This window comes from Hyperolius riggenbachi, chromosome 3 (assembly GCF_040937935.1).
Source record: "Hyperolius riggenbachi isolate aHypRig1 chromosome 3, aHypRig1.pri, whole genome shotgun sequence".
Taxonomy (NCBI): domain Eukaryota; kingdom Metazoa; phylum Chordata; class Amphibia; order Anura; family Hyperoliidae; genus Hyperolius; species Hyperolius riggenbachi.
This window is the reverse complement of record NC_090648.1, coordinates 94,185,760-94,211,052: the sequence shown is the minus strand read 5'-3', so window position 1 is coordinate 94,211,052 and position 25,293 is coordinate 94,185,760. Positions and strand designations below refer to the sequence as shown.

Here is a 25,293-nt window from a genome sequence, read left to right as displayed (position 1 = left end):
CGGGCATGTCGGAAATGATCTATCTAAAACCATCTTAATGGCTCAAAATCGAGCCGTGTATTCCCAGCATAAGCTACTTACTGATCCTCCAGCAACATCTGGCAGCCTTACTGTACCTCCTTGCGGGCTTCAAGTGACTTCCAGAGTCGATGTATGAAAGCCAGCATGTCACCTGACCCGATGTGGACGTGTGTGCATGGGGAAAGCTGTGAGGAGGTACAGGAAGGCTGCTAGACAGCTGGAGGCTCCAACAGCAACCATGACCACCGTATAACTCACGTGGTGGAGGGGCCCTGCTGCCCACAGAGCTGTGCATAAATGTTACATATGTATGGAAGAGGGGGCAGCACATGGTTTGGGAGGTGAGCTTGCTGCACATGTAAGGGGAGCCACAAGGAAGTTGGCCGTGGGTTGGAAAATGAAAAAACCCAGCCTTGACTGCGGCATTTAGTTGTGCCACCACAGTATTAAAGAGACCCCCCCTACCTCACCTGCATATATCGTGGAATAAGGACTGAATTATTCCCGATAAAGCGGATTGTGTTTACTATCCTTTTTGTTATGGACACCTCTGCTAACCTGATCAATAATAAAAGTAATACATAATATTAACATTTAATTAGTGCTTTTTTCCTGCCCGAAGTCAAAGCGGTTGAGAGCTGCAGCCGCAAAGGGTGTGCTCAGTAGGCCACACTGAAGCATTAGGTAGTGTTGCCCAAGGACTCCTTACCGAATAGGTAAGGCTGGGTTTACACTGGCAAGAAAAATGTTCCACTTAGGCCGCTTTTACTCTTACCACGCCGTGGTACTCTCCCCTGCTAGTTGCAGCAGCCATTAAAGACAATGAGACACGACACACTGACTGCGGTGCAATGAAGAAACGCAAAAGTGGGTTACCCTGCGACTTCTGGAAGCGCACCGTAAGTCACGTGTTCATTTTTTTTCCTTCAGTCAAACCGCGAGGCGATCCAAATGGCAGTGCTACCCCAGCGCACTAGTGTGACAGTACCCTTAATGGAGCAGATCAATAGATCGTTAGGCACACGAAAGGATCCTATGCAAAGCAATGAGTGGTGAACCAATAAGAATGCTTCATGTTGGAGGGAGGATTCCCATTCATTGCTCTGTTGCAATCCAGTGCGGAGTCTCATGTGCTTCTGCTGGGGCTCTGATCTGTATACCGCTGCTTTTTCCATGCAGTAGACACGAGCGGCAGTGCCAGTAGCAGCAGAACGTTATGTGACAGAAATGGACAGGTGGTGATGCAAGCGAACCAGATGCATAACGGTGTGTGTGAATGTGGCCTGGGCATTTCAACGGAACACAGTGTATCCTGAGTGGATACGCTGTCAATGCACCATTGTTCCATGAAGGGAGAAAGCAACAGCAGTTGGCACATGCAATCTATAGAAAACTTTATTGTTCCGGCCACATATCAAAAATAGGTTTAAAAGCAGAGGTACATAGATATTTTCCTACCCGTTCCCGTCAATGCACCATTGTGCATCTGTGCAATGTGAATCCAGCCTTGGAGAGGGGTTTGCCCTGCAGAGTTTTTCAGGGGGCCCCGCCTACTTCACGTCATGCCCTTGGTACTCTGTAGTACTGGTCCAAGCCCAGTCTCATAGAGCCATATCAATCCATGCCATGCACTGATGAGGATCAGCTGTAATATGTATAAGCTACAGGCTCACCAGTGGTTCTGGATGTGTGCCTAGATTCAGGGGCATAAAGAGATGATTTGTATATTTGGGAGCGATGCATCATGGGAAACCACATCTGCTTACTTAAAGATGAATTATCGCAAATACCTTCTGTTTTAAGAATGCAAAACTATATTTAGTATACTATATTAGTAAATTGAGACGGCATAGGTGGGCTATCATGACACAACCATCTAATCTTGAGGTTTTGATCTGTAACAGAACCTGTGAAGAATAGTGTGATGAGGGAGAACGTGTGATTGATTTATGAGACTCTGATTTGCTGTAATCATATCCTGCTTCAGGCTCTGTTCCCACTAGAGCGTCTGTTCTCCGCTCATTGCTAAACGGACAGGGAACGGCTCCTATTTTTTGGGATCCACATTTCCGTGGGATCTGTTGCAGTAAGCAGACCACACTTCTGTGCAGTCCACGATAATCACGGGCAGGTGGATGCGCTCTCCCTTATAGCGTATGGGAGTAGTGCATCTGCGTAGGTATGTATGCGTTGCCGGTGAGTTGGGTGCCGGGAGAGCCGAATGATGGCTCTCCCTGCTGCCGCAAAACTCCCGGCAGCATTAAATACTATTCCCCCTCCGAGTTGTTGCAACCCGCAGGGAGATGTAATTTTGAATTGTCCCGAATTGCCTTTACGCGCCCCTTGCAGCATTACATTGATGCTATGGGGCGCTTAGTTTCGGCACCCGGCGCTGAGGCACTTGCATCTTTTCCGGGCTACAGCTGTCCACGGCGGACAATTGGAGCAGACGCTACACTGTCCGCTCCCGTTCGCCGCACGTGGTCTGGTACAAGTGGGAAGAAATCGTAGCAACACATGTTTATGACCAGCAAATCATAGCTTTACAAATCTATCCCATGGTCATCTCTACTCTGGATGTTCCTCAGGCCGGCTTCACACTGCAGATTGGTGATGCGGCGGCCGCACCACCAAAAACAGGCCTTCGGGGATTACTACGTTAGTACATGGTAATCCCTGTGTTGCATCCAGCTGAACAGGAAGTGACGCTTACTTCCTGTTCGGCATTCGATGACGTATGTGGAAGCGTATATATAAAATACGCTTCCGTGCATGTGCAACGCAGATAACTGCGGCGGGTTTTTATAATGAACATGTGTTACCATAGAGTAGACTTACATGACTTCCGCTTGACGCAGGTCGCTGCTGGAGAGGCGTGGTAACGTAGGTATTGTAGCGTGTTAAATAGGGCACTTCCGGTGCAGCGTACCTCAACGTGCGGAGTGTGAACTCCCCATAGATTGACATTAGGCTACAGTGGGGTGCAGTACTGCATCGCCTCAGTGTGAAAGGGTTCTCAGAGAACTTTTATGGCAGTTTCTTTAGTTGACTTACCCTTGACCTGAAGTGGAACATGCTACTCGGCATTGCTTTCATTTTGCAACTTTGTGCCTGGGCACTGTCTGTGCCTCTCCCACTGGGTCTCAGGCAATGCGGTAATGCTGTTAAATGTGTCATTAAACAAGAGTGTTGACAAACAGCCAAAAAGACAGCTGGAGTGGAGGTATGTGAGGCTAGAAGGACAAGCATGGTGACAGATTCCAGAGTGTGGCAGCTGTTGCCTGGCCCGCTGTGTGTAACCTCTTATTCATGTGTCTTACCAAAGATCAATGCTAGCCAAATGTTCACATGGAGAGTCAGGGCTGCAAGTTGTAACTAAAATTTCACATGCTGATAAGATGAAGACCGTTAAAAATGGCCTACATCTGACCCATAAGCCTCACATGACCATGACCAGGATCTGTTAAAGATTGGCTTATTGACATGCAAATCCTTGCACCATCTGGGCCCTGGATACCTGAAGGACTTGTTGCAACTGCATCACACCCCCCACAATCTTAGGTCAAATAATAACTTGGTCACCCCCAGAATCTACCTCAAAACCTTTGAAAACAGAGCCTTCTGTCATGCTGCCCCTATACCTTGGAACTCCCTGCCACACCCAATCAGGACATCTCCATCCCAGAAAGCATTTAAGTCCAAACTCAAAAGCCACCTGTTTAGTCTGACATTTATGAACACTTGACTACTTCCTCAGTTAGATCTTGTTCGCATCATGAATTACCAGCGCTTTTTAAAGCTCTGAGCAATTTTTTTCCATTTTTAAAATCGTCTTTCCCTTTTTTTAAGCGCTTTTGCAGAGGGATTTCTTTTTTAACTTCCTGACGTCGGTCAGAAAGTGAACTCTTGTACCCGGAAATGAATAAATACATTGGGCTCCATTCACAAAGCGGTGCTAACCCAGTAAAAGACTTTAGGCGTGATAACCATTGCACCACGCTGGTGAAAAGCCAGTTTAGGCGTGATAAGTTTAGGTGTGATTTGTGATAAGTTTAGATAAGTTTAGATTGCGCGCAAAGTCCCGCGCGCAAAGCAGCGCCATTAAACTCTATGCGAAGTGCACCAGACTTTGCTGGCGCAAAACTTTTGATCAGCTGTGCACTGCGGTGCTAACCCAGTTGGTGCTATAGTTATCATGCCTAAACTTATCACGCCTAAACTTATCACGCCTAAACTGAGTATAGGCGTGATAAGGGGCTTTTCACCAGGGTGCTAACTGTTAGCACCGCTTTGTGAATCAAGCCTAATGTATTTATTCATGAAAGTGCTTTGGAAATCGCTATTCCCTATACCTTTCATTATAGGTAAATCGCCCACAAAATGGTACAGGCAGCGATTTGGTGAGCGGATTGGAATCGAACCGCTCATGTGTGAACACTCTCATAGGGAATCATTGCACAAGCCCTTTTCTGAAATCACCAGCGCTTAAAGTGTAACTGTCAGGCATAAAATAAAATCAAAAATCAATTCTTTATTTTTATCTGGTAAACGAGTAATAAGGATGCTAACTAGGCAATATAAAAGTTAAAATCTCTATTACTTTTTTTGTTTATAAATGATCATTCCCCAGTTTACCTGACTCTTATTTAGTACACACAAAATTTGGTACACAAAAAGGAAGTTGCAGGGCATGCTGGGTTGTCATTTTTTGCTTCTGTACATTAGTTAGTCTGAGGGGAAATAAAGAAGCAAAAAAAAAGACAACCCAGCATGCCCTGCAACTTCCTTTGTGCGGCAACGTACCATATAAGGGTCAGGTAAACTGGGGAATGATCATTTATAAAAAAGAAAAGTGATAGTGATTTTAACTTTTGGATTGCCTGGTTAGCATCCGTATTACTTGTTTACCAGATACAACTAAAGAATTGATTTTTGATTTTATGCCCGACAGTTATACTCAGGGCCGGCCCGCAAATGAGGCGGGGTGAGGCGGGTTCCTCAGGCGGCAGAAAGTGGAGGGGCGGCACCAGATGACATGGCTGTGATAGCGGAGGGACCGAGGGAGCCAGAGCGGAGGAGACCAGCAGGGCTTCCCTGCGCGCTAACTCTGCTGCCTGCAGTCCGAGGGGGGAGCATGGAGAGCGGCCCGGGGAGAGGGAGGGAGAGGTCGGGCTGCCCTCACCGCGGCTCCGGCTCCCCCCTCCGCCATTATGAGGGGGCACCTACCTACTTAACCTATACTGGGCAAGCTACCTATCTATCCTATACTGGGGGGCACCTACCTAATCTAACCTATACTGGGGGAAGCTACCTAACTATCCTATACTGGGGGGCACCTACCTAATCTAACCTGTACTGGGGGCAGCTACCTATCTATCCTATACTGGGGGGCACCTACCTAATCTAACCTGTACTGGGGGCAGCTACCTATCTATCCTATACTGGGGGGCACCTACCTAATCTAACCTATACTGGGGGCCAGCTACCTATCTATCCTATACTGGGGGGCAGCTACCTATCTAACCTATACTGGGGGGCAGCTACCTATCTAACCTATACTGGGGGGCACCTACCTAATCTAACCTGTACTGGGGGCAGCTACCTATCTATCCTATACTGGGGGTACCTACCTATCTAACCTATACTGGGGGGCAGCTACCTATCTAACCTATACTGGGGGCAGCTACCTATCTATCCTATACTGGGGGCCAGCTACCTATCTATCCTATACTGGGGGCAGCTACCTATCTAACCTATACTGGGGGGCAGCTACCTATCTAACCTATACTGGGGGGCAGCTACCTATCTAACCTATGCTGAGGGGCAGCTACCTATCTATCCTATACTGGGGGGCAGCTACCTATCTAACCTATACTGGGGGCAGCTACCTATCTATCCTATACTGGGGGTACCTACCTATCTAACCTATACTGGGGGGCAGCTACCTATCTAACCTATACTGGGGGAAGCTACCTATCTATCCTATACTGGGGGCACCTACCTAATCTAACCTATACTGGGGGCCAGCTACCTATCTATCCTATACTGGGGGGCAGCTACCTATCTAACCTATACTGGGGGGCAGCTACCTACCTAATCTATACTGGGGGGCAGCTACCTATCTATCCTATACTGGGGGGCAGCTACCTATCTAACCTATACTGGGGGCAGCTACCTATCTATCCTATACTGGGGGTACCTACCTATCTAACCTATACTGGGGGGCAGCTACCTATCTAACCTATACTGGGGGCAGCTACCTATCTATCCTATACTGGGGGCACCTACCTAATCTAACCTATACTGGGGGCCAGCTACCTATCTATCCTATACTGGGGGGCAGCTACCTATCTAACCTATACTGGGGAGCAGCTACCTACCTAATCTATACTGGGGGGCAGCTACCTATCTATCCTATACTGGGGGGCAGCTACCTATCTAACCTATACTGGGGGCAGCTACCTATCTATCCTATACTGGGGGGCACCTACCTAATCTAACCTGTACTGGGGGCAGCTACCTATCTATCCTATACTGGGGGGCACCTACCTATTCTAACCTGTACTGGGGGGCAGCTACCTATCTAACCTATACTGGGGGTCAGCTACCTAATTTTTACACCCTCGCCCTGGGTGCATTTTAGCCTAGAAACTGCATTGTTGCCGCCGGCCTCCGAGTCCGACGACTCCGAGCTCTGCAGCCTCTCCTGTCTCCTCCAAGGCTGCACGCTGGTGACGCTGCCTAGTGCCTAAGCCTGCTGATTTGATGGCGGCGGCTGCCGCCCGCTCTGCTGCCCTGGCTGCGGCTGATTGTCACGGTCAGTCACTGAGCAGCGAGCACGCCGGCGTGACCGTGACGATGATGATGATGAGGCTGGCTGGCTGCCGCCGGCCGCCGCTCACTGGCCCAGCGGGAGATCCCTCAGATCCGAGATGGAGCATGCCCGCCGCAGCCGTCTGTCCCCTGCCAGTGCAGGATGCATGCTGGATGCGGATGCCCGCCCTTCGCCGCCGCCAGACCCGGAGGGAGACCCAATCCCTGGTGAGTCAGTCACTCACTTTGCTGCGTCACTCAGGCTTTCCTTCACGGACACGGTCGGTTGTGTGGGGGATGTAATGTTATGTAGAAATATTGGGGGAGGGGGCGCCTTTACGATCTTTGCCTCAGGCAGCAGAAAGTCCAGGACCGGCCCTGGTTATACTTTAAACAAAAACACAAAAATGCCCTAGGTGTGAATAAGCCCTAACACGGTCCAGCCTGCAACCCTGTATTAATCTGAGATGTATTTATGCGCTTTAATAGGGCTCAGACACACTATAATCGCAGTGACCAACTCATGTGGAATTGAGGAGTACAGCGTCCTTCCATCTAATGTAACCAAAATGTAATTCCACACCTCCGAAAATCTTCCAATCTGGACAAAACATGCTTGGCGTCTTGAACGAACCCAGGCAGACCACAAATAAGGATTTGCAAATTGGAGTCAACCCAATTACCAAGGTGCTTCCCCAGAGAGCCAATCCCAGCAACAATAGGGCGGCCCTCTGGGGAAAACTCCAGTTTATGTACTTTAGGCAGGTGGTGAAAGACCAGAATAACCAGATCATGTACCTTCAAAAAATCTGCCCTTACATGAGAGAATTCTCGCAGCCTCCCCAATCAAGAGGAGCTCTTTAAGCTAATCCCTGAAAGTCGCTGTAGGGTCCCTGATAAGCACCAAATAGGTATCCTCATTATTACGCTGCCTAAGGGCTTCTAAATGATTATCTTCCACTCCAAATACATCTACTGAACCTCCCTTATTCGCATTGGGGATGACAATGGATGTCCTTTGATTAAAACTATGAATAGCGCCTCGTTTGGCTAGAGTTAAGGTCCGTACACACGCCGGACTTTTGGCAACGACGGGTCCGTCGTTGCCTCCCGCTGGGTGGGCGTGCCAGCGACAGTCCGGCGTGTGTACGCTCTGTCGTCAGACTGATACGGCTGTTTCTGAGCGATCCGCCCGGCGGATCGCTCAGAAACAGCCGTGTCAGTCTGACGACAGAGCGTACACACGCCGGACTGTCGCTGGCACGCCCACCCAGCGGGAGGCAACGACGGACCCGTCGTTGCCAAAAGTCCGGCGTGTGTACGGACCTTTAGATTGACTGATTTATCCCTGGAACTTGCCAGGGATATCAGATGCTTCTCTACTATATCCTGAAAGAGGTCCACAGGTTTGGACCTAGTATGTACCGCATAAAAATGGGTATCAGAAAAAGCAATAGGTTGTATATGGTCCAGTCCTATCTGGCCGTTGTTTTCTGCCAGCAATTGCTCCAAAGAGGAAACAGCTCAGCATTAGTCAAAGGATGGGATGTCAGAGAGGGTAGATCGGGTATTAGCACCACGGTTTTCCCTGGGCTGATTCTGGATGCCAGCCAACAAAAAGTGTTTCTATAATAATCAATTACGAACAAATTTATTAATGTCTAGCAATGTATGGAACACACTAAATTGGCAGGTGAGGATGAAATTAAAGAGAATCTGTATTGTTAAAATCGCACAAAAGTAAACATACCAGTGCGTTAGGGGACATCTCCTATTACCCTCTGTCACAATTTCGCCGCTCCTCGCCGCATTAAAAGTGGTTAAAAACAGTTTTTAAAAGTTTGTTTATAAACAAACAAAATGGCCACCAAAACAGGAAGTGGGTTGATGTACAGTATGTCCACACATAGAAAATACATTCATACACAAGCAGGCTGTATACACCCTTCCTTTTGAATCTCAAGAGATCATTTGTGTGTTTCTTTCCCCCTGCAGCTATCTTCCACTGATGTGTCAGGCTGTTTCTTCCTGCAGAGTGCAGACAGCTCTGCCTGTATGTAATTCCTCAGTATGTGAAAGCCCAGCCAGCTCAGAGGAGGATTTATCCAGCTTGTAAAAGATAAGAGAGAAGAGTGAAGCTGCCCTAATCTAAATAATACACAGGCAGTGTGCAGAGAGGGGCCTGGAGGGGGGAGATGCATCACAGAACCACAACACTGAAGAACTTGGCAGCCTTCCAGACACAGGCTGACAAGTCTGACAAGAGAGAGATAAGTTGATTTTATTACAGAGATGGTGATAGTAGAACGTGCTGCAGTAAGCCAGAACACATTAGAATAGCTTTTGGAACTTGTAGGATGATAAAAAACAGGATGCAATTTTTGTTACGGAGTCTCTTTAAGGCCCCTAGACACTACCCTAATTTCCCCAGGAGACAGTTTGACACCCTGACAAGTTCATTATCATTTTGTGATTATCAGTTTCCGAGCACCCCAGATCTAAAGATGTCTCATGTTTTTAACCAGCATGTCTTACTCTTTTTCTCTTTCCCATTTGTTCCTCTTGTCCTTGGTTTTCTGTCTCTTGGGACGTTTGTTATACAGGGAGGATGTCCAAAAAGGGGCTGGTTTATTATGCGAGATGGGAGGAGGGGGCACATTAGCTCCGGACACGTCAGACCGTTCAGATTGGAAGTCAGACATGTCCGAAGAAGTCAAACTGGCTTGCGAAGGGGAAAGGACTTGGCAGGACATGGTGCACAACTCCTGAATTGCTCATGGATGGAGTACTACTCCAACGACCCCATTCATAGACAGTGTTATTCTTTATAGCCAATAACATCTCTAAGATATTACACAATATTGGTATTGATAATAGTGGATTACAACTTTAAGATGTTCTCCCGCAGTTTATTCTGCAGGTTGTCAAGAACATGGCAAAATTATGAAGTAGTTTTCTAGGTCCTGCCTAATGCGGGAAATTTTAAGATTCAGGTTGGCCCGTTTCTGCTCCTCATACACAATGGTTAGAGGCATGAGGAGAATTGAGTCGTCTAAAAGGATTTGGTTGCACTCACTACAAACTGATCGCTATAGATTGTTGTGGGAACTTTTTTTATTCTGAGACTTCTCGCAATAATCCGTTCAGACACAATACGCCTTATCAAACACTTTATCAAACGTTTCATAATTTAACTCATGAGTAAAATCTAATTTTGAATTCACTAAGGTGTTATAGATTTATTGAACGTTTTAGTGATACAATATTTGATAATTCTATAACACTTTAGTGAATTCAAAATTAGATTTTACCCATGAGGTAAATTATCACATGTTTGATAAAGCTTAGTGAATTGAGGCCTATACGGTACTGTTTTAAATTTTTTAAATCCCACCATGATCTCACTTCCTTATCTATAAGTTTCTCCAAATGGGTAAATACAGATTTCACTTTAAAATTTAAATCACGCGTGAAAACAACAGGTGAATGTGAAAATACAGTTACAAACTTCTTAGTTCTAATATATTGCCACAGCCAAGATCCTGCTGTGACTCTAAAGGTGCGTACACACATGCGACTATAGTCGTTTGAAACGATCGTTCCCCGATCCTTTCAAACGATGATCGTTTGAAAAAAAGCATCCAACAACCATGAAGTCTAACGACGGACGAGCTAGATCGTTCAAAACATATGATCTAGCATGACGGATTTTTCCCAACGACGATCGTTTGCAAAAGTAGTACATCGTTGGAAACGATCGTTCGTACTAGGCTTGACATGCGCATTTCACTATTTCTCCATGGAACTTTTCATTTTTATGCGCAGGCGCAATAGTTACTTTTACGTGATGTAACATTTGTTCTAACGATCTGATCGTTACACACCTTTTAAAACTAACTTTACTTAGGACGTTCTTTCATCAATTAAAAGTTCGTTCGTCGTTGACAACGAACGATCGTTGTCGCATGTGTGTACGTAGCTTAAGAATCTCTGTTGTGGACCATAATTCATATTGTCCAGAAGTGTCAGATTTTGCATTCATTGGAACATTAGTCCGCATCATTGAGAGGACCATATTGTATATTAGTGGATGTGAAGACAGTGTGCTCAAGTGCATTAGTATTAGCAGTAACATTCACAAAGGACGAACCTGTAGGACCGTCATAATGGGTTAAGTCAGTTGTAGAAACAGGATTAGGCAAACCATATGGAAATTTCCCCAACACCTGTGGGGGATTTACAGGCAAAGTAGTAAGATGAACCAGTAGCCTCCCAGTTCTGCAATTTAAGGTCTCTTTTCCACAGGCAGTTGATAGGCAGCGAAATGCCTCTCAAACTCTCACAACTGCTTGCTGCTGCCTGGTAACTGCTTACTGCTGCCTGGTAACTGCTCACTGCTGCCTGGCAACTGCTTACTGCTACCTAGCAACTGCTTGCTGAGCACACAGTTCAACTGCCCATGGAAAAGAAGTCTAAAGTAAGGGTCCAATCACACTGGCAAAGCGCTAGCATTTTGCATCGGCGATTTTTACGCAATGAACGCGTAAAAATCACTGCATACTTTGGTGATTTTTGAACAATTGCGATTAGCTCTTTTTTATCATTGTAATCGTGATCGCTCTAGAATCGCAGAAAAATGCTGCATGTAGCGCGTTAAGCCATCACCGCTAATTGTGAATCGCCAGTGATTGCAGCAGTGAGATCACTGCCATATAGTTAATATTGCGCTAGTGCTTTAAAAAGTGCTAGTGATCGCTGGTGATTTGGCTATAAGCGGTAATCGCCCACTTATCGCCCCAGTGATGAAGGAACGTCTACGAAGTCTATGAAGGAACATTATTCAACACATGATGTATATTGAGCAGTTATTTTGCATGAAGTGAAGTCTCTAATGACGGCTGGGCATATATACGGAGACATGTCCTGTAGCCCAAGCCATCTGAGAGACTCCAGCTAAAGGTTACAGATCACTAAGATGTTGTTGCATTTTATGGGGATGAGGAACAAAGGAGATGACTCCACTCTCAGCCCTCATGTCCACCTTAAAGGACAACCGAAGTGAGAGGGATATGTAGGCTGCCATATTTATTTCCTTTTAAACAATACTAGTTGCCTGGCAACCCTGCTGATCTATTTGGCTGTAGCAGTGTCTGAATAACACCAGAAGCAAGCATGCAGCTAATCTGTCACATCTGACAATAATGTCCAAAACACCTGATCTGCTGCATGCTTGTTCAGAGTCTATGGCTAAAAGTATTAGAGGCAGAGGATCAGCTTAATGCCTTCTGATGGCTATCCCCTGTGTTTACATTATCTTACTTTTATTTGATTTTATACTCTTTATTGATGTTGTTTTCAACCCTAGAGGAAAGATTGAGCTTCTCATTCATGTCGACCCTGGATTGGTTTGGCCCACTTGTTAATGTTATGTTCTGTTTTATGTCCCCCTTCCCACCCATGAGCCGATCCCTACACTTCTCCCTTCCCTTCTCTCCCCCTTATATGGATAGGTTATGCATTGGACATTATAACTTGATGATGTGTTCTTTAATATTGACTTTTGCTAGATGATATCATATTTGAACCCCTGAGTGGGCATTTACCTTTGGACAATGCCTTCTATAAATAAAACCTTTGGAAACTAAAAAAAACCGCACATTGTAAAATGCAGAAATATGTTTTTTTTTCTAGCCACTGGGGGTCCCTACAGGCTCTGAGGCCCTGGGGCAATCGCCTCCTTTGCCTCTATGGTAGCATCGGCCCTGGGTAGTGATTGTGCTGCAGTATATTATATGTGCTGCAGTATACTATATAGAAGTATGTGGAGAAGTAGTGACTGTGCTGCAGTATAATATACGGTATAGAAGTCTGTTGAGGGGTAGTGACAGTGCTGCTGTGTAAAGCTGAATAACCTGACGGCGCAGGAAGACGATGACATGTGTTCTTCGATCCATCTTACTGCTTGTGGGAACATGCCACGTGACACAGGAGACCAGGGTTAGAATCTCGGCTCTGCCTGTTCAGTAAGCCAGCACCTATTTAGCAGGAGACCTTAGGCAAGTCTCCCTAACACTACTACTGCCTATAGAGCGCGTCCTAGTGGCTGCAGCTCTGGCGCTTTGAGTCCGCCAGGAGAAAAGCGCAATATAAGTGTTTGTCTTTGTCTTTGTAATGTAACTTAATGACAGTCTGTTTGTTTAGGCTGAAGTTCCCCTTTAAGGCCTCTTTTCCACAGGAGGTTGAACTGTGTGCTTGTTGGCAGTTCAGTCTCCTGCCTGCCGACACAAGCGCCTTTTGGCTGCAATTACATATAGCCAGATGGCAGCGTTTGGTGACACTGCGTGTGTTATGTTTGACAAGCAGTAGCGTTATCTGGCGGCCAAAAACCCGTATCATGCCCATATGCAACTTCATAGAGGGTCTGCCTATCCACCGCCTGTGCCGAGTGCTGGCACGCACCCCTACGGTGAATGAGAGCAGCAGCAGACAGGCAGTGAAAGAGGACTAAAGCAGAGTACCAGGCTGCAGGCAATTTACCTGCATACTCGGAATATGTGCATTTGGGTTGAACAGACACGTTTCGTAGAATATATGAATGAATTAAACCTCTAATTCCTTTTGAAATGGTTGCCATGGACAACACCACAAAAGTCCCTAAAATCTTCTCTATATTTAGACTGGGAACGGACTGGCTCAGGTCCTGTGAATAGCCTTTCCAGCCTACTTTGTCCTTTTCATTGTGATTCAGAATGAAAGGAAATCCCCAGAGCCGAGAATGGTCTCCTCCAGCCGCAGCAGCAGTGTATATGTGCTGCAGCATAACACAGAAGTCTGTGGTGGGGTAGTAACAGGGCCGGTTTAAGCAACAATGGGGCCCCAGGTTAAAATAAACCTGGGGGCCCCCCAACAGATACCCCGGAACAAAAATTAAGGGACCTTTTTTGCAGCTGGTATAGTCAGGGTGTGAAGCCCCAATCGGTCGGAGCTCCACATTCTGGCTATCCCAGCCAGCATGGGGGACAAGGGGTTAAAAAGTTTCAGGAGAGGGGACCCCACATAATCAAAAACAAAAATTCACAAACATACAAAAAAATTTAGGAAAATAGCAAAAAATGCCAGGGATCTTCAAACAGCCATATTGCGGCTGTATAGCGATCCCTGGCCAAAGCGTATGGACCCCCTGGAAACCCCGTCAGGAAATGTATTGCTCTTTCTTTTGATACATGTAAAATTACACTACCATTAGGTTTGCTACTAAAAGTGACATTTACCGCATTTAAAAGTATACTTTTTCCTTCGAAACTTTAAAATCGATTTTCTCAAAAACTATAAGGTCTTTTTGAAAAATTGTTTTTTCCTCTTCAACCAGCCCCATGCAGCCATCCTGTGCCCTCGTAGTCACTCACTGCTGCTCCAGTCCCCCGCTGGCAGCTTGCCGACCTCGGAGGTCGGCGGGACGCATTGCGTACATTTTTACGCATTCCCGCTAGTGCAGAAACATTAACACATAAATTTTATGCGTTACTGGTTCAATGCGTAAATTTTTACGCATTGAACCAGTAATGCGTAAAAATGTATGTGTTATTGTTCCTGCACTGGCGGGAATGCGTAAAAATGTACGCAATGCGTCCCGTCGACCTCTGAGGTCAGCAAGCTGCCAGCGGGGGACTGGAGCAGCAGTAAATGACTACGAGGGCACAGGATGGCTGCATGGGGCTGGTCGAAGCCCCAGGTAAGTGAAACTCATTTTTTTATTTTGCTTGGACATTCCCTTTAACTGTTAAAGTCGGCAGGATTTTAAATGTTTTTTTTTCTTTGAAACTTTAAAATCGATTTTCTCAAAAACTATAAGGTCTTTTTGAAAAAATGTTTTTTCCTCCTGTAGCCACTGGGGGCCCCTACACAGGCTCGGTGGCCCTGGGGCAATCGCCTCCTTTGCCTCAATGGTAGCACCGGCCAGTGGTAGTGATTGTGCTGCAGTATATTATATGTGCTGCAGTATACTATATAGAAGTATGTGGAGAAGTAGTGACTGTGCTGCAGTATAATATACGGTATAGAAGTCTGTAGAGGGGTAGTGACAGTGCTGCTGTGTAAAGCTGAATAACCTGACGGCGCAGGAAGACGATGACATGCGTTCTTCGATCCATCTTCCTGCTTGTGGGAACATGCCACGTGGCGTGCCGTCACGGGCGCAAACGAGAGTACAAACACGGCACTTTGCACGGGAGTCGTTGGTGGATCTTAAAGATCCGTTTTGATAGTCGTTATTGCCACGTGCGCCTTTAAAGAGAACCAGAGATGAAGCAACCTCATGTATTTTACCTTATAAATCAGTGGGAACATGACAGTAAACACCTAATCTGCTCTTTGTTACATTGTTCTCTGTTTAATTTGCCTGTTATCACCTCTAAGATAAGAATCCCGACTAAGCAGTCGGTCTGGCTTTGCTACAGAATAATTATAGCTGAGACTGTGTTCTTTGCTGTCTTCAAGTCCAAGCCTGCCCCCTGCTGGCTTTGCTCAGGAATCATTATAGCTGAGTCATTATAGCAAAGCCAGACTCAATGCTCAGCCCGGGATTCTTATCTCAGCTAGATAACAGACACTTTTAGCAGTGAGGATGGAACAGAGAGCATGGTAAATGTTTTCTCTAATGTTCCCACTGATTTCTATGGTAAAATACACAAGGGTGCTTCGTCTCTGGTTCACTTTAACCACGACATGAGATTGCAGAAATGATCACTTGTCCCTTAAAAAAAATCACCGGTAATCAGAAAAATCGTAGAAATTGCGCCTTAAAGTGTACCTGAGATGAGAAGCATATCGGGTATCATACTTACCTGGGGCTTTCTTAAGCTCCCTTGAGGCCATGGCTCCTGTCACCCGCAATAATGCCCGGAAGCCTGGCCGAGTCACGCCTCGTCGTACATGCGCTACCTGGCGCACTCCCCCTGTGGGAATGTTCTGCACTTACACAGTACTACTGTGAGGAAACACTCCTGGGGGACGGGAGTGCACCTGTCCGGGCATATGTGAAGCGCGACTTGGCCAGGCTTTCAGGCACTATTGTCGGTGATAGGAGCTTCCCGGGGAGACGGCAGAAGACGAGCGGCCTCAAGGGGAAGCCCCAGTTGAGTATGGAACCTGAGACGCTTCTCGCCTTAGGTTCTCTGGGTTCTTGTAAAAAACAAAAACGGACACTTACCTGGGGCTTCTACCGGCCTCCTGCAGCTGTCCTGTGCTGTCCTCTACGATCCTCTGTTGCCTGGTTACCGTCCAATTATTCGTCTAAGTAGATAAATGCAAGTGCGTCTGCACAGCCGCGTGCGTCCTCGCTCCCGTATCCAGGAGCCTCCTGCACAGGTGCAGTATGAAGTTTTTCTGTACTGCATCTGCACAGTAAGCTCCCGGAGACGCGAGCAGGAACTAGGAAGCGCACAGGCGCATTCGTCTAGTTAGACGAATAATTGGATGGTAACCGGTGGCAGGGAACGGAGGATCGTAGAGGACGTCGTGGGACAGGACAGCTGCAGGGGGCAGGTAGAAGCCCCAGGTAAGTGTCAGTTTTTAGTTTTTTTTAAAAGATCCACAGAACCACTTTAAGGCTTCTTTTACACTGCAAATCGCAATTTCCATTTTCAATTCCGCTTTTCACTGGATGCAACACAAGAAGAAAAATGCAGCATGTAGGACTTTTTTTTATCACATACAAAATCAGAATCAAGTAAAACAACATTAAAATCTAATATAGTGTAAAAGAGGCCTAATACAGTATATAAAAGCATGTAGTGAAGTTGAATAAGTCTGTGCTGCAGCTGGGAGCACTTCCCCTGTATGCAGCCACCCCAGCTGCCAGTCTGCTCTGACTGCTGCTCTCTCTACTCACTTCACTGGCTTCCTATTACTTTTTTTGTTCTGCTAATTCCCCTACAATACGAGACTGAACCATTCCACAAAATAGGGGTGCGAGTCACAAACTCACACGCTTTCCAATTTACAATTTCAACTCCAAAGGTCTCACCACCTCCCTGCGTGCGGCTTATTAGTACAAACCAGAGAGACTGGCTATCACTAGAACTGAATTTCTCACGCTGTCGCTGAGTTTTAATTGAAGTGCAGAATCTTTATTTGTATTGTGAGAGCAGAGCAGCCTCTCAATTGCTGATTTGGTGATAGACGTGTATACAGCATGAGCACAGGCTGACTGACACGGGTGATATCAGTATGGAATGCAACCTGTTGCCTGCTGACTGCACTGCCGCCCACAGAGGAAGCCCGCTCTGACCGCCACATAATAGATGCAGATACACAGTGTAGGCATGCAGTGCTGGGCTGGCTGCAGTGTGCTGGATGCGGGGAGCGGCGTGTGGGCTCAGCGACCCTCCTCCCGCCGTGTGCTCGGGTAGTACAGTCTGCCGATAGGCGGGTAGTGTGGTGAGGAGGGAGGGCAGCGCACACAGCTGATTCCCAGCAGCAGCACCGGGGGGGGGACAGAGGCATCCCTCACACACGGGCAGAGCTGAGGAGGACACAGAGGCATCATCACCACTCTGAGGGGACAGAGGCATCCCTCACACACGGGCAGCACCGGGAGGGACATGAGCGATCTGCAGCAGCTGTGACTGGCAGCACCGCACACGGGAGGCGATCAGCTGCGGCAGGATCATGGCGTACAGTCCCTGGCAGATGCTGTCACCCGTCCAGTGGGCGAAATGGACGTGGTCAGCGGTGAGAGGAGGAGGGGAAGAGGAGACCGAGGAGGACGAGCAGTTCCGGGACTCGGGGTGAGTAGTGCGCCCCCCACCCCCTCCATGCTTCCTGGCTATGCGGATGGGGGACATGCCGGAGGAGAGCTCATCCTGTGCTGCTCATTTACTGATACATGTCCCTGTGTTACTGAGAGAGATGTGTGTGTGTGTGTGTGTGTGTGTGTATATATATATATATATATATATATATAGTGATATCAGATATTCATTGTACTGTATTGTTAAATCCATTAAAGGACAACTGAAGTGAGAGCAATACCAGTTACCTGGCTAGTATGCTGATTCTCTGCCACCCTGAACAAGCATGCAGCAGATCAGGTGTTTCTGACATTATTGTCAGATCTGACAAGTTTAGCTGCATGCTTGTTTCTTGTGTGATTCAGACACTACTGCTGCCAAATATATCAGCAGGGCTGCCCGGACAACTGGTATTGTTTAAAAGGAAATAAATATGGCAGCCTCCATATCCCTCTCACTTCGGTTGCCCTTTAATTGTAATCTGATCAAGAAACTTATTTAATAGCGTTGGCCATACCCAGGACAGTATTTGTGAGAGATTTGGCCAATTTTGATTTAACCACAAAATATCTGATTATGGGCCGGTACGCATGTTTTGGCTCGTTTCGCCATAGCCAAATGTGTTTCTGCTACTGTGCAGTAAAGTGTTTGATATTGTGTAGCGTCAGTTTATTGTTGTGTTTGTTGATATTGTGTGGCGTCAGTTTATTGTTGTGTTTGAGCCCTAGGAGGATAGACCGTAACTGCGAATGCCGACGCCAGTAGCTACATGGTTGCATTCAGGAAATATCGATTAAGCGCACTATGATGATTGCACAGTGTGCGAAGAGTTGTATCCCAGGCGGTTAACGTGGGGGTTGGACACCGGTGGCTGTCGTGAACCGGCCTTAAGGCCATGTTCACAGTGCCCGTTGCCTTCCCTGTAGCAGCAGGAATGCAATGGATCGGGAGAGCGGCGTTGCACGTTATGTTTGCATTGTCGGGTACAGTGAAGCATACAGTCAATGAACTGCTTCTCTTCTACTGTTAACCTTGCGTTTTTCCGGTAATGTACTATATGCAGTATGTTACCATACCGGAAGGAGTGATGGGGCTCAATAGCTGCAGCTTTGTACAGCAATAATTGGCAGAAATTGAGCAGTAATGGCGGTTTGAAGTTTTGAACAAATTCCGGCTAAACTCTGGAAAAAAAAATCAAGTGGCGCATCGGTCAATACTCCCTGATCGATTGGCTGCTGTTACCCGCATGACTAAGATTGTGCTCCAGGAAAGATGACTTGGGAGGGAAAGTGTTACATAAGACAGTCCCGATCAGATAGGCGTATCTTGTGCATTGTGATCAAACAGCTCTCTGTATAATTACAGTTATTTTATGTAGCACCCACTCCTTTTCCACAGCGCAAAGGGCTTCTTTCATATGAGCTGTGGAAGGTGGTGAATTCACCGCCTGTCAGCTGCTTTCGTGCACTGGTTGGGTGCTTGCTGTCGCTCGGTACCAGCAGTGGACAGGTGCCCCCCATGGAGTCACATCTGAGCGCAGTCACAGCTGTTTTTCATTCTCTCCCGAGCAATAACTCCGCCACTGTGTCAAGCGTTGACATGCGTAGTGTTAGACGCTGCCATTCGACTGCATTTTAATTGCACCTGAATAGCACTTGTAGGAGCCAGACGGGATGCTGAACTGCATGACAAGTTCAGCCTCCTATCTGCAAGAAGCCTTAAAGGACAGGTCCAAGGTAAAAAAAAACAAAACACAAGACAAGATCCCCTGGCAGCTGATCTGTCCCACGCTGCAGCTCCACTCCCAGCAGTTGTCCCCGGGTCCAGATTGCAGATGCCGACCTCGCCAGGGTGGCATCCTCTGCGCGAGCATGTGGCGATCACACTTACAATATGTGCAGTACTTCTGCAGCTGTGCTCAGGAGCAGAGGTCGGCATCTGCAACAAAGGGGGACACTGGAGCTGCGGCAAGGGACAGATCTGCTGCCAGGGGCTGGAGGAAGCCCCAGGTAAGTAGATTCCCCCCCCCCCCCCCCCTCGGATGTGTCATTTAACCTCCTTGCCGGTTATCCCGAGCTCAGCTCGGGGTAACCTGCGCAGGAGGATATCTCAGGCCCCGCTGGGCCGATTTGCATAATTTTTTTTTCCCTACACGCAGCTAGCACTTTGCTAGCTGCGTGTAGGTCGCGATCGCCGCCGCCGATTCGCCGCGCCGAGCCGCCCCCCCCGCCCCAGACCCCTGCGCAGCCTGGCCAATCAGTGCCAGGCAGCGCTAAGGGGCGGATCGGAGTTCCCTCTGACGTCACGACGTCTATCCCGCCCGGTCGCCATGGCGACCGGGGAAGCCCTGCAGGAAATCCCGTTCTCAACGGGATTCCCTGCATATTCGGCGATCAGAGTGGGTGGGGGGATGCCGCCGCTTAGCGGCTATCATGTAGCGAGCCCTGGGCTCGCTACAGGATTTAAAAAAATAAATAAATAAAAAAAAAAGTGCGGCGCTGCCTCCTTGCCGGATTTTTTAGACCGGCAAGGAGGTTAAGGTGCCCATTAATAGTACAATGGCATGGCCGATCCATAGTTTCCCTTCTCTGTGGTAGAGGGTACCTAAACACAGTTCTCAGGTCATGATGTTGAGCATTTTGTTCAGAATTTCACAGTGGGCGATAATTTGCATTTCCTGTAAAAACAGGAACAAAAAGTTGCACCACATGTAGTGCCACTGTTGCATCACAGTGAAGCATACAGTCAATGAAAAGTATGCTTCACCACCACTGTTAACATGTGTAACGCAGTAATGTACTGCGCTGGGTTTACCGTAGTCCGTTGGATTGCTTTACACAGAATGCACTCTGAACGTTACATAGACTTAATTTTGCAGTGCATCCGCCATCCACCACTAGGCCCCCCCTGCGAATGTATAGCGGGATTCCATTAAAAAATAAGACCTATGCACCATGAGTTATTAGGTGAAAAGGATTTAATGTATACCTCAACAGCTGGCTGATTACCCACTTGCACTGTCTGGAGCTAAGTGACATTTTTGTTTACACATTTCTGCATTCTTGTGTGCTGTTTAGAGATGTCTTCATTTGAAAATATCACTGTCTATCAGTCTTCAGAGGTTAGTTAAACTAGGTCTCAGGCCTGAAGCTGCAGTAAAAAGCTATTTTGCTTCTTAGCAACCAACCAGCTTCTCCTCTCCTTTATATTGCTAGGGTAGATTACAGAAGGAGAAGATGAAGATGATTGGTTGTGAAGGCCTATCTGGACCCACACCACAGAGTCCACTGCTCACATAATAAAGCTGCCTTGCAGTCAGTAGCAGGGCTGTGGAGTCGGTCCAAAAATCCACCGACTCCGACTCCTCAGTTTAGGATTCCACCGACTCCGACTCCACAACTCCGACTCCTCTAATTTGCATATTACAATTTTGTTGATTAAAAGTATGTAACATGAATTTCGTCTCTTAACTGCCAACGCTTAGGAATTTTACAAGACAACTGAAGTGAGAAGGATATGTAGACTACTATATTTATTCCCTTTAGACTAAAACTAGTCCTTGGTAACATCTATCAGGCCCTAGGCAATGTAACTGTGGGTACATGTAAGAATGATGTGCAGGTACTCTGCAGGGGAACGAGGAGATTGTAAACAGACAACACCTCTGTGTTCAATGTGGACAGCATTCTCAGTGGATTCCCTGCAGCTCTGTGGGGAGTGCATATGTAGAGTATAGTACTACTGTGTAACAAAGTAAACCTGAGACAGATGAAATTAAAGTTTTATACATACCTGGGGCTTCCTCCAGCCGCCTTCAGGATAATCAGTCCCTCGATGTCCTCCTCCACCACCTGGATCTTCTGCTATGAGTCCAGGTACTTGAGCCAGTCAGGCGTAGTGCGCATGCACACACTCCGCCGCCAGGAGCATACTACACCTGTGCAGCACTATTGCGCAGGTGCAGAATGTTCCTGGCTGTGGGAGCGGCATGCGGCCGGACAGCGCTGACTGGCTGAATTACCAGGACTCATAGCAGAAGATCCGGGTGGTGGAGGACAGCGAGGGACTGTTTAGCCTGAAGGGGGCTGGAGGAAGCCCCAGGTATGTATAAAACTTTACTTTTCATCCGTTTCAGTTACCCTTTAATTTGTAGTCACCAAACCAAATTTTAATAACATATCACATTATTTGATTTCATCAGCAAAGGGAGTGCATACATTTGCATAAATCAGCATCAATGCAGAATTATTTCCATCTCGTTGACCATCTCTATTAGTGACACAGCTACACATCAGGCTTTATTCTTACAGCATAGATGTTATTTAGTATATATAAGAGATTCCTGTGTACACATCATATATACAGTCACAATCAGATATGTATATCTGACCTTAAAAATACGGGGACTGCTTTATTGAAGCAGCACAAGTAACTAATTTTGATTGGTTTATTTCAATTTTGTGGACTAAGCACAGCTATTACTGTATATATAGTCGGTGCATTTTTTCCCGACTCCAACTCCAGGCACCCAAAATTGCCCGACTCCACGACTCCGACTCCACGACTCCGACTCCGACTCCACAGCCCTGGTCAGTAGAGATATGAATTGAAATGCAACCCGCTAAAGGGGGAGGAAGGTGCTGTGACATATGACGTCAAATAAAAAAAGCTTTAAAGCTTTAAAGGAAATGTCAGGCAGTTTAAAGTGGATTTTAGGTGAACTTTTACTCATTGCATAATTGTGTTCCTTTCCTATTGTTTATAGGGCATTCCTCAAGCCAAATACTTTTTTTGTTTTTGTTTTAATACTCTAATTCCCTATAAACTAAATAAACCACGCCCACAGGTTTTCAGAGAGCCTTGGCAGTAGCAAGGGCTCATGGGAGCTCAGTCTGGGCAGGAGGAGGAGGAGGGGTTACTAGCCATTGATTTCAGAGGCAGAGGGGAGGAGGGGGGATTAGGTTTTTTTCCCCAGGCTTATGCTGGGAATACACGATGCGTTTTTGCGTTCGTTTTTTCCGCCGTTTTCGCTTTCGATCGATTCTACTCTCGATTCACTGCTCGATTCCCCTCTCGATTCCTTATCTTTTCTTATCAATTACATTCACTTGAATGAGGAGAATCGAAACGAAAGTAGAATCGACCAGATCCAACAGGTTGGAATTTATCTATCGAACCCATCTATCTAAAGTAAAAACTTAACGTGTATTCCCAGCATTAGTGATCAAGATACAGATAAGCCTGCCTCTGTGTAATGTTTACAAACAACATGGCTGCTGTCATTGTATCACAGGAAGAAATAATCATATTCTATTAAAGCTGTTTGCAGCTATATTTGCTGCGTAAACTATCTAAACTTTAGATAAGATATATAGACAAGTTAAGGTAGCCATACACTGGTCGATTTGCCATCAGATTCGACCAACAGATAGATCACTCTCTGATCGAATCTGATCAGAGAGGGATCGTATGGCTACCTTTACTGCAAACAGATTGTGAACCGATTTCAGCCTGAAACCGTTCACAATCTGTGGTGGTGCTGCTGCTGCCGCCGCTCGCACCCAACCCCCCGCCACCGCCGCATACATTACCTGCTCCGCCGGCGCGACTGCCCCCGGTCACCGCTGCTCCGTCTCCGCTCTGGTCTCCAGGTCCGGCATGCTTTACTTCTTCCTGCCCGTCAGGAAATTTAAACAGTAGAGCGCCCTCTACTGTTTACACTTCCTGCCGGGCTAGAAGAAGTGAAGCATGCCGGACCCGGAGACCAGACCAGCTCGGAGATGGAGCAGCGGTGACCGGGGCAGTCGTGCCGGCGGAGCAAGTAATGTATGCGGGCTCTATTTCGTCGGTCGTCGGGTACTCTAACGCCGCTAGCGACGCGATCCCTACCCGCGGGCGATCGACTGTAATTTTCCGCATGGAGCAATCGACGGGATCGGACGAAATGATTCGAAATTCGGCGTTTTGCGGGAACGATGTGACAGCAGATTCGTTCTCAGTGATCGAATCTGCTGTCGATCTGGCGGGAATCGGCCTAGTGTATGGCCAGCTTTACTTGTTATAGTTAGTTTTTCATCTCGGATCCGTTAAAGCTAGGCAAGCTCCTACTTACCCGGGGCTTCCTCTAGCCCCTTGCAGCCGATATGTCCCCCGCCGCAGCCCCGCTTCCAGCCGCCGGCCCAGGGTCCCCACCGGTGCAGAGGCCAACCTCACGAGGTCATCCTCTACTGCACCTGCACGAGCGACGCTGTCAATCACTCAGCACGTGGGCTGAAGTGTTCTGCGCAGTAGTTCTGCGCCTGTGCAGAACACTGCAGCCCACATGCGAGTAATCGAGAAATAGGTGATTTAGAAACGAGTTCAGGGGTACTTTAATGGAGATGTAGTTAACTGTGTTTTTACCGTACTGTATTTTACTCCAGTGATAAGAAATTGAGAAACCGCAAACTCATGAAAAACGTAAATTCGTACAAAAACTTAGCAAAAAACTAAAACCTGCACAGTGCAGAAACTACCCAGAGTGCTCCCAGCTGCACTTTGAAAAGGGGACCAGTGTGAAATGCAAACAAACAATAGGGAAGGAGAGGAGGATTGGAGAAGGTTCTTATCACTCCCAGACTCATCTGTGCTGAGTTGTTTGGTCTAGGAGTGATCTTGAAATGGTGAAATAGTGATTATGAGCAGCAGGAACAGCCATACTATAGGAGAAAAAAAAATATAAGCAGATAAATGCTTGATCTACTTACATATGTATTGTGCTGTCCACGTTTTGATTTCAGTGAATTTTATACGGTAAACAAAACGAAAACGGTTCCAGGCATTTTCTATCCTTACTGCCTCTGACTGAAGCAAATCCTGATGCCATTTCCTCCCTTACTATTTTTTTCTCCTAAAAACTGCACTGTAATATCTAGCTTGCCTTGTAAACACGTGAGCACAGCATAGATCTGTATTTCAGCAGCTTCTGCAGAGGGGTGAGTTGTATTTCCCTTCTCAGCATTGTGTCACACTGAACTGCCCTCAGCCAATCAGTGAGGAGCAGGAATTTGGGAGGGGAGACAAGCTTCCTTCTCTCTGGCAAGGTACCAGAATAAAGCCGGGCTGACTGCGAGAAGATTAATTACAGCAGAAACATTTATGATTATATTGGAATGCTTGCAATGCAGACTGCATGTAGACGCATAATAAGCACAGAGCAGTGTGTAAATGGAATTTGATTTTATGACTGTCAATCCCGCTTTAAAAGTTTTTGTATTGCTGGTAGGTCAGTGGGTAGGTCTATGTTGCGATTGTGCTTGTGTTGTGCTTGTGATGGTCATTGTAATCATTTGCATATGTCGGCTGGTGAATGCAGGCTGTGACAGGCTGGATAAATATGTAAGATATCCAGATAATGGATAGTTGGGTGTTTTGCAGATGCTGTTGCTCAGTCCCCAGGGTGTTCGTGTAGCACCATATTTATGAACACATCAATGCTTTATAGCTGATGAATGATTTTTCCCGCAGGTTGCCCCACTTTATAGCTGTTTGTACACAGCAGTGTCTGCAGTCCTCGCTGTTTACTAGAGACTGCACTCTGAAGCAGATAGGAAGGAAATGGCAGCAACCACTAACGGCTCTGCGGTAAAACCCCAAATCCGTACAGCTGCTGACATCATCATATTACCAA

The 25,293-nt window shown here is 46.9% G+C and overlaps 1 protein-coding gene across 5 annotated transcripts in view; it reads left to right on the top strand.

Moving 5' to 3' along the window:
• TACC1 (transforming acidic coiled-coil containing protein 1) overlaps positions 1 to 25,293 on the top strand; it is a 171,103-nt gene that overhangs the window by 52,150 nt on the left and 93,660 nt on the right. For 2 of the 5 annotated variants that reach the window (XM_068274600.1, XM_068274598.1), the window contains exon 1: positions 16,966 to 17,621. The exons of 1 other annotated variant lie outside the window; for it this stretch is intronic. In XM_068274600.1, coding sequence (XP_068130701.1) covers positions 17,503 to 17,621 — 119 coding nt within the window. In that variant the 5' untranslated portion in view covers positions 16,966 to 17,502. Of the gene's footprint in view, positions 1 to 16,965; positions 17,622 to 25,293 lie in introns of those variants that run through there. 2 more of the 5 variants (XM_068274602.1, XM_068274601.1) reach the window with 1 other exon arrangement.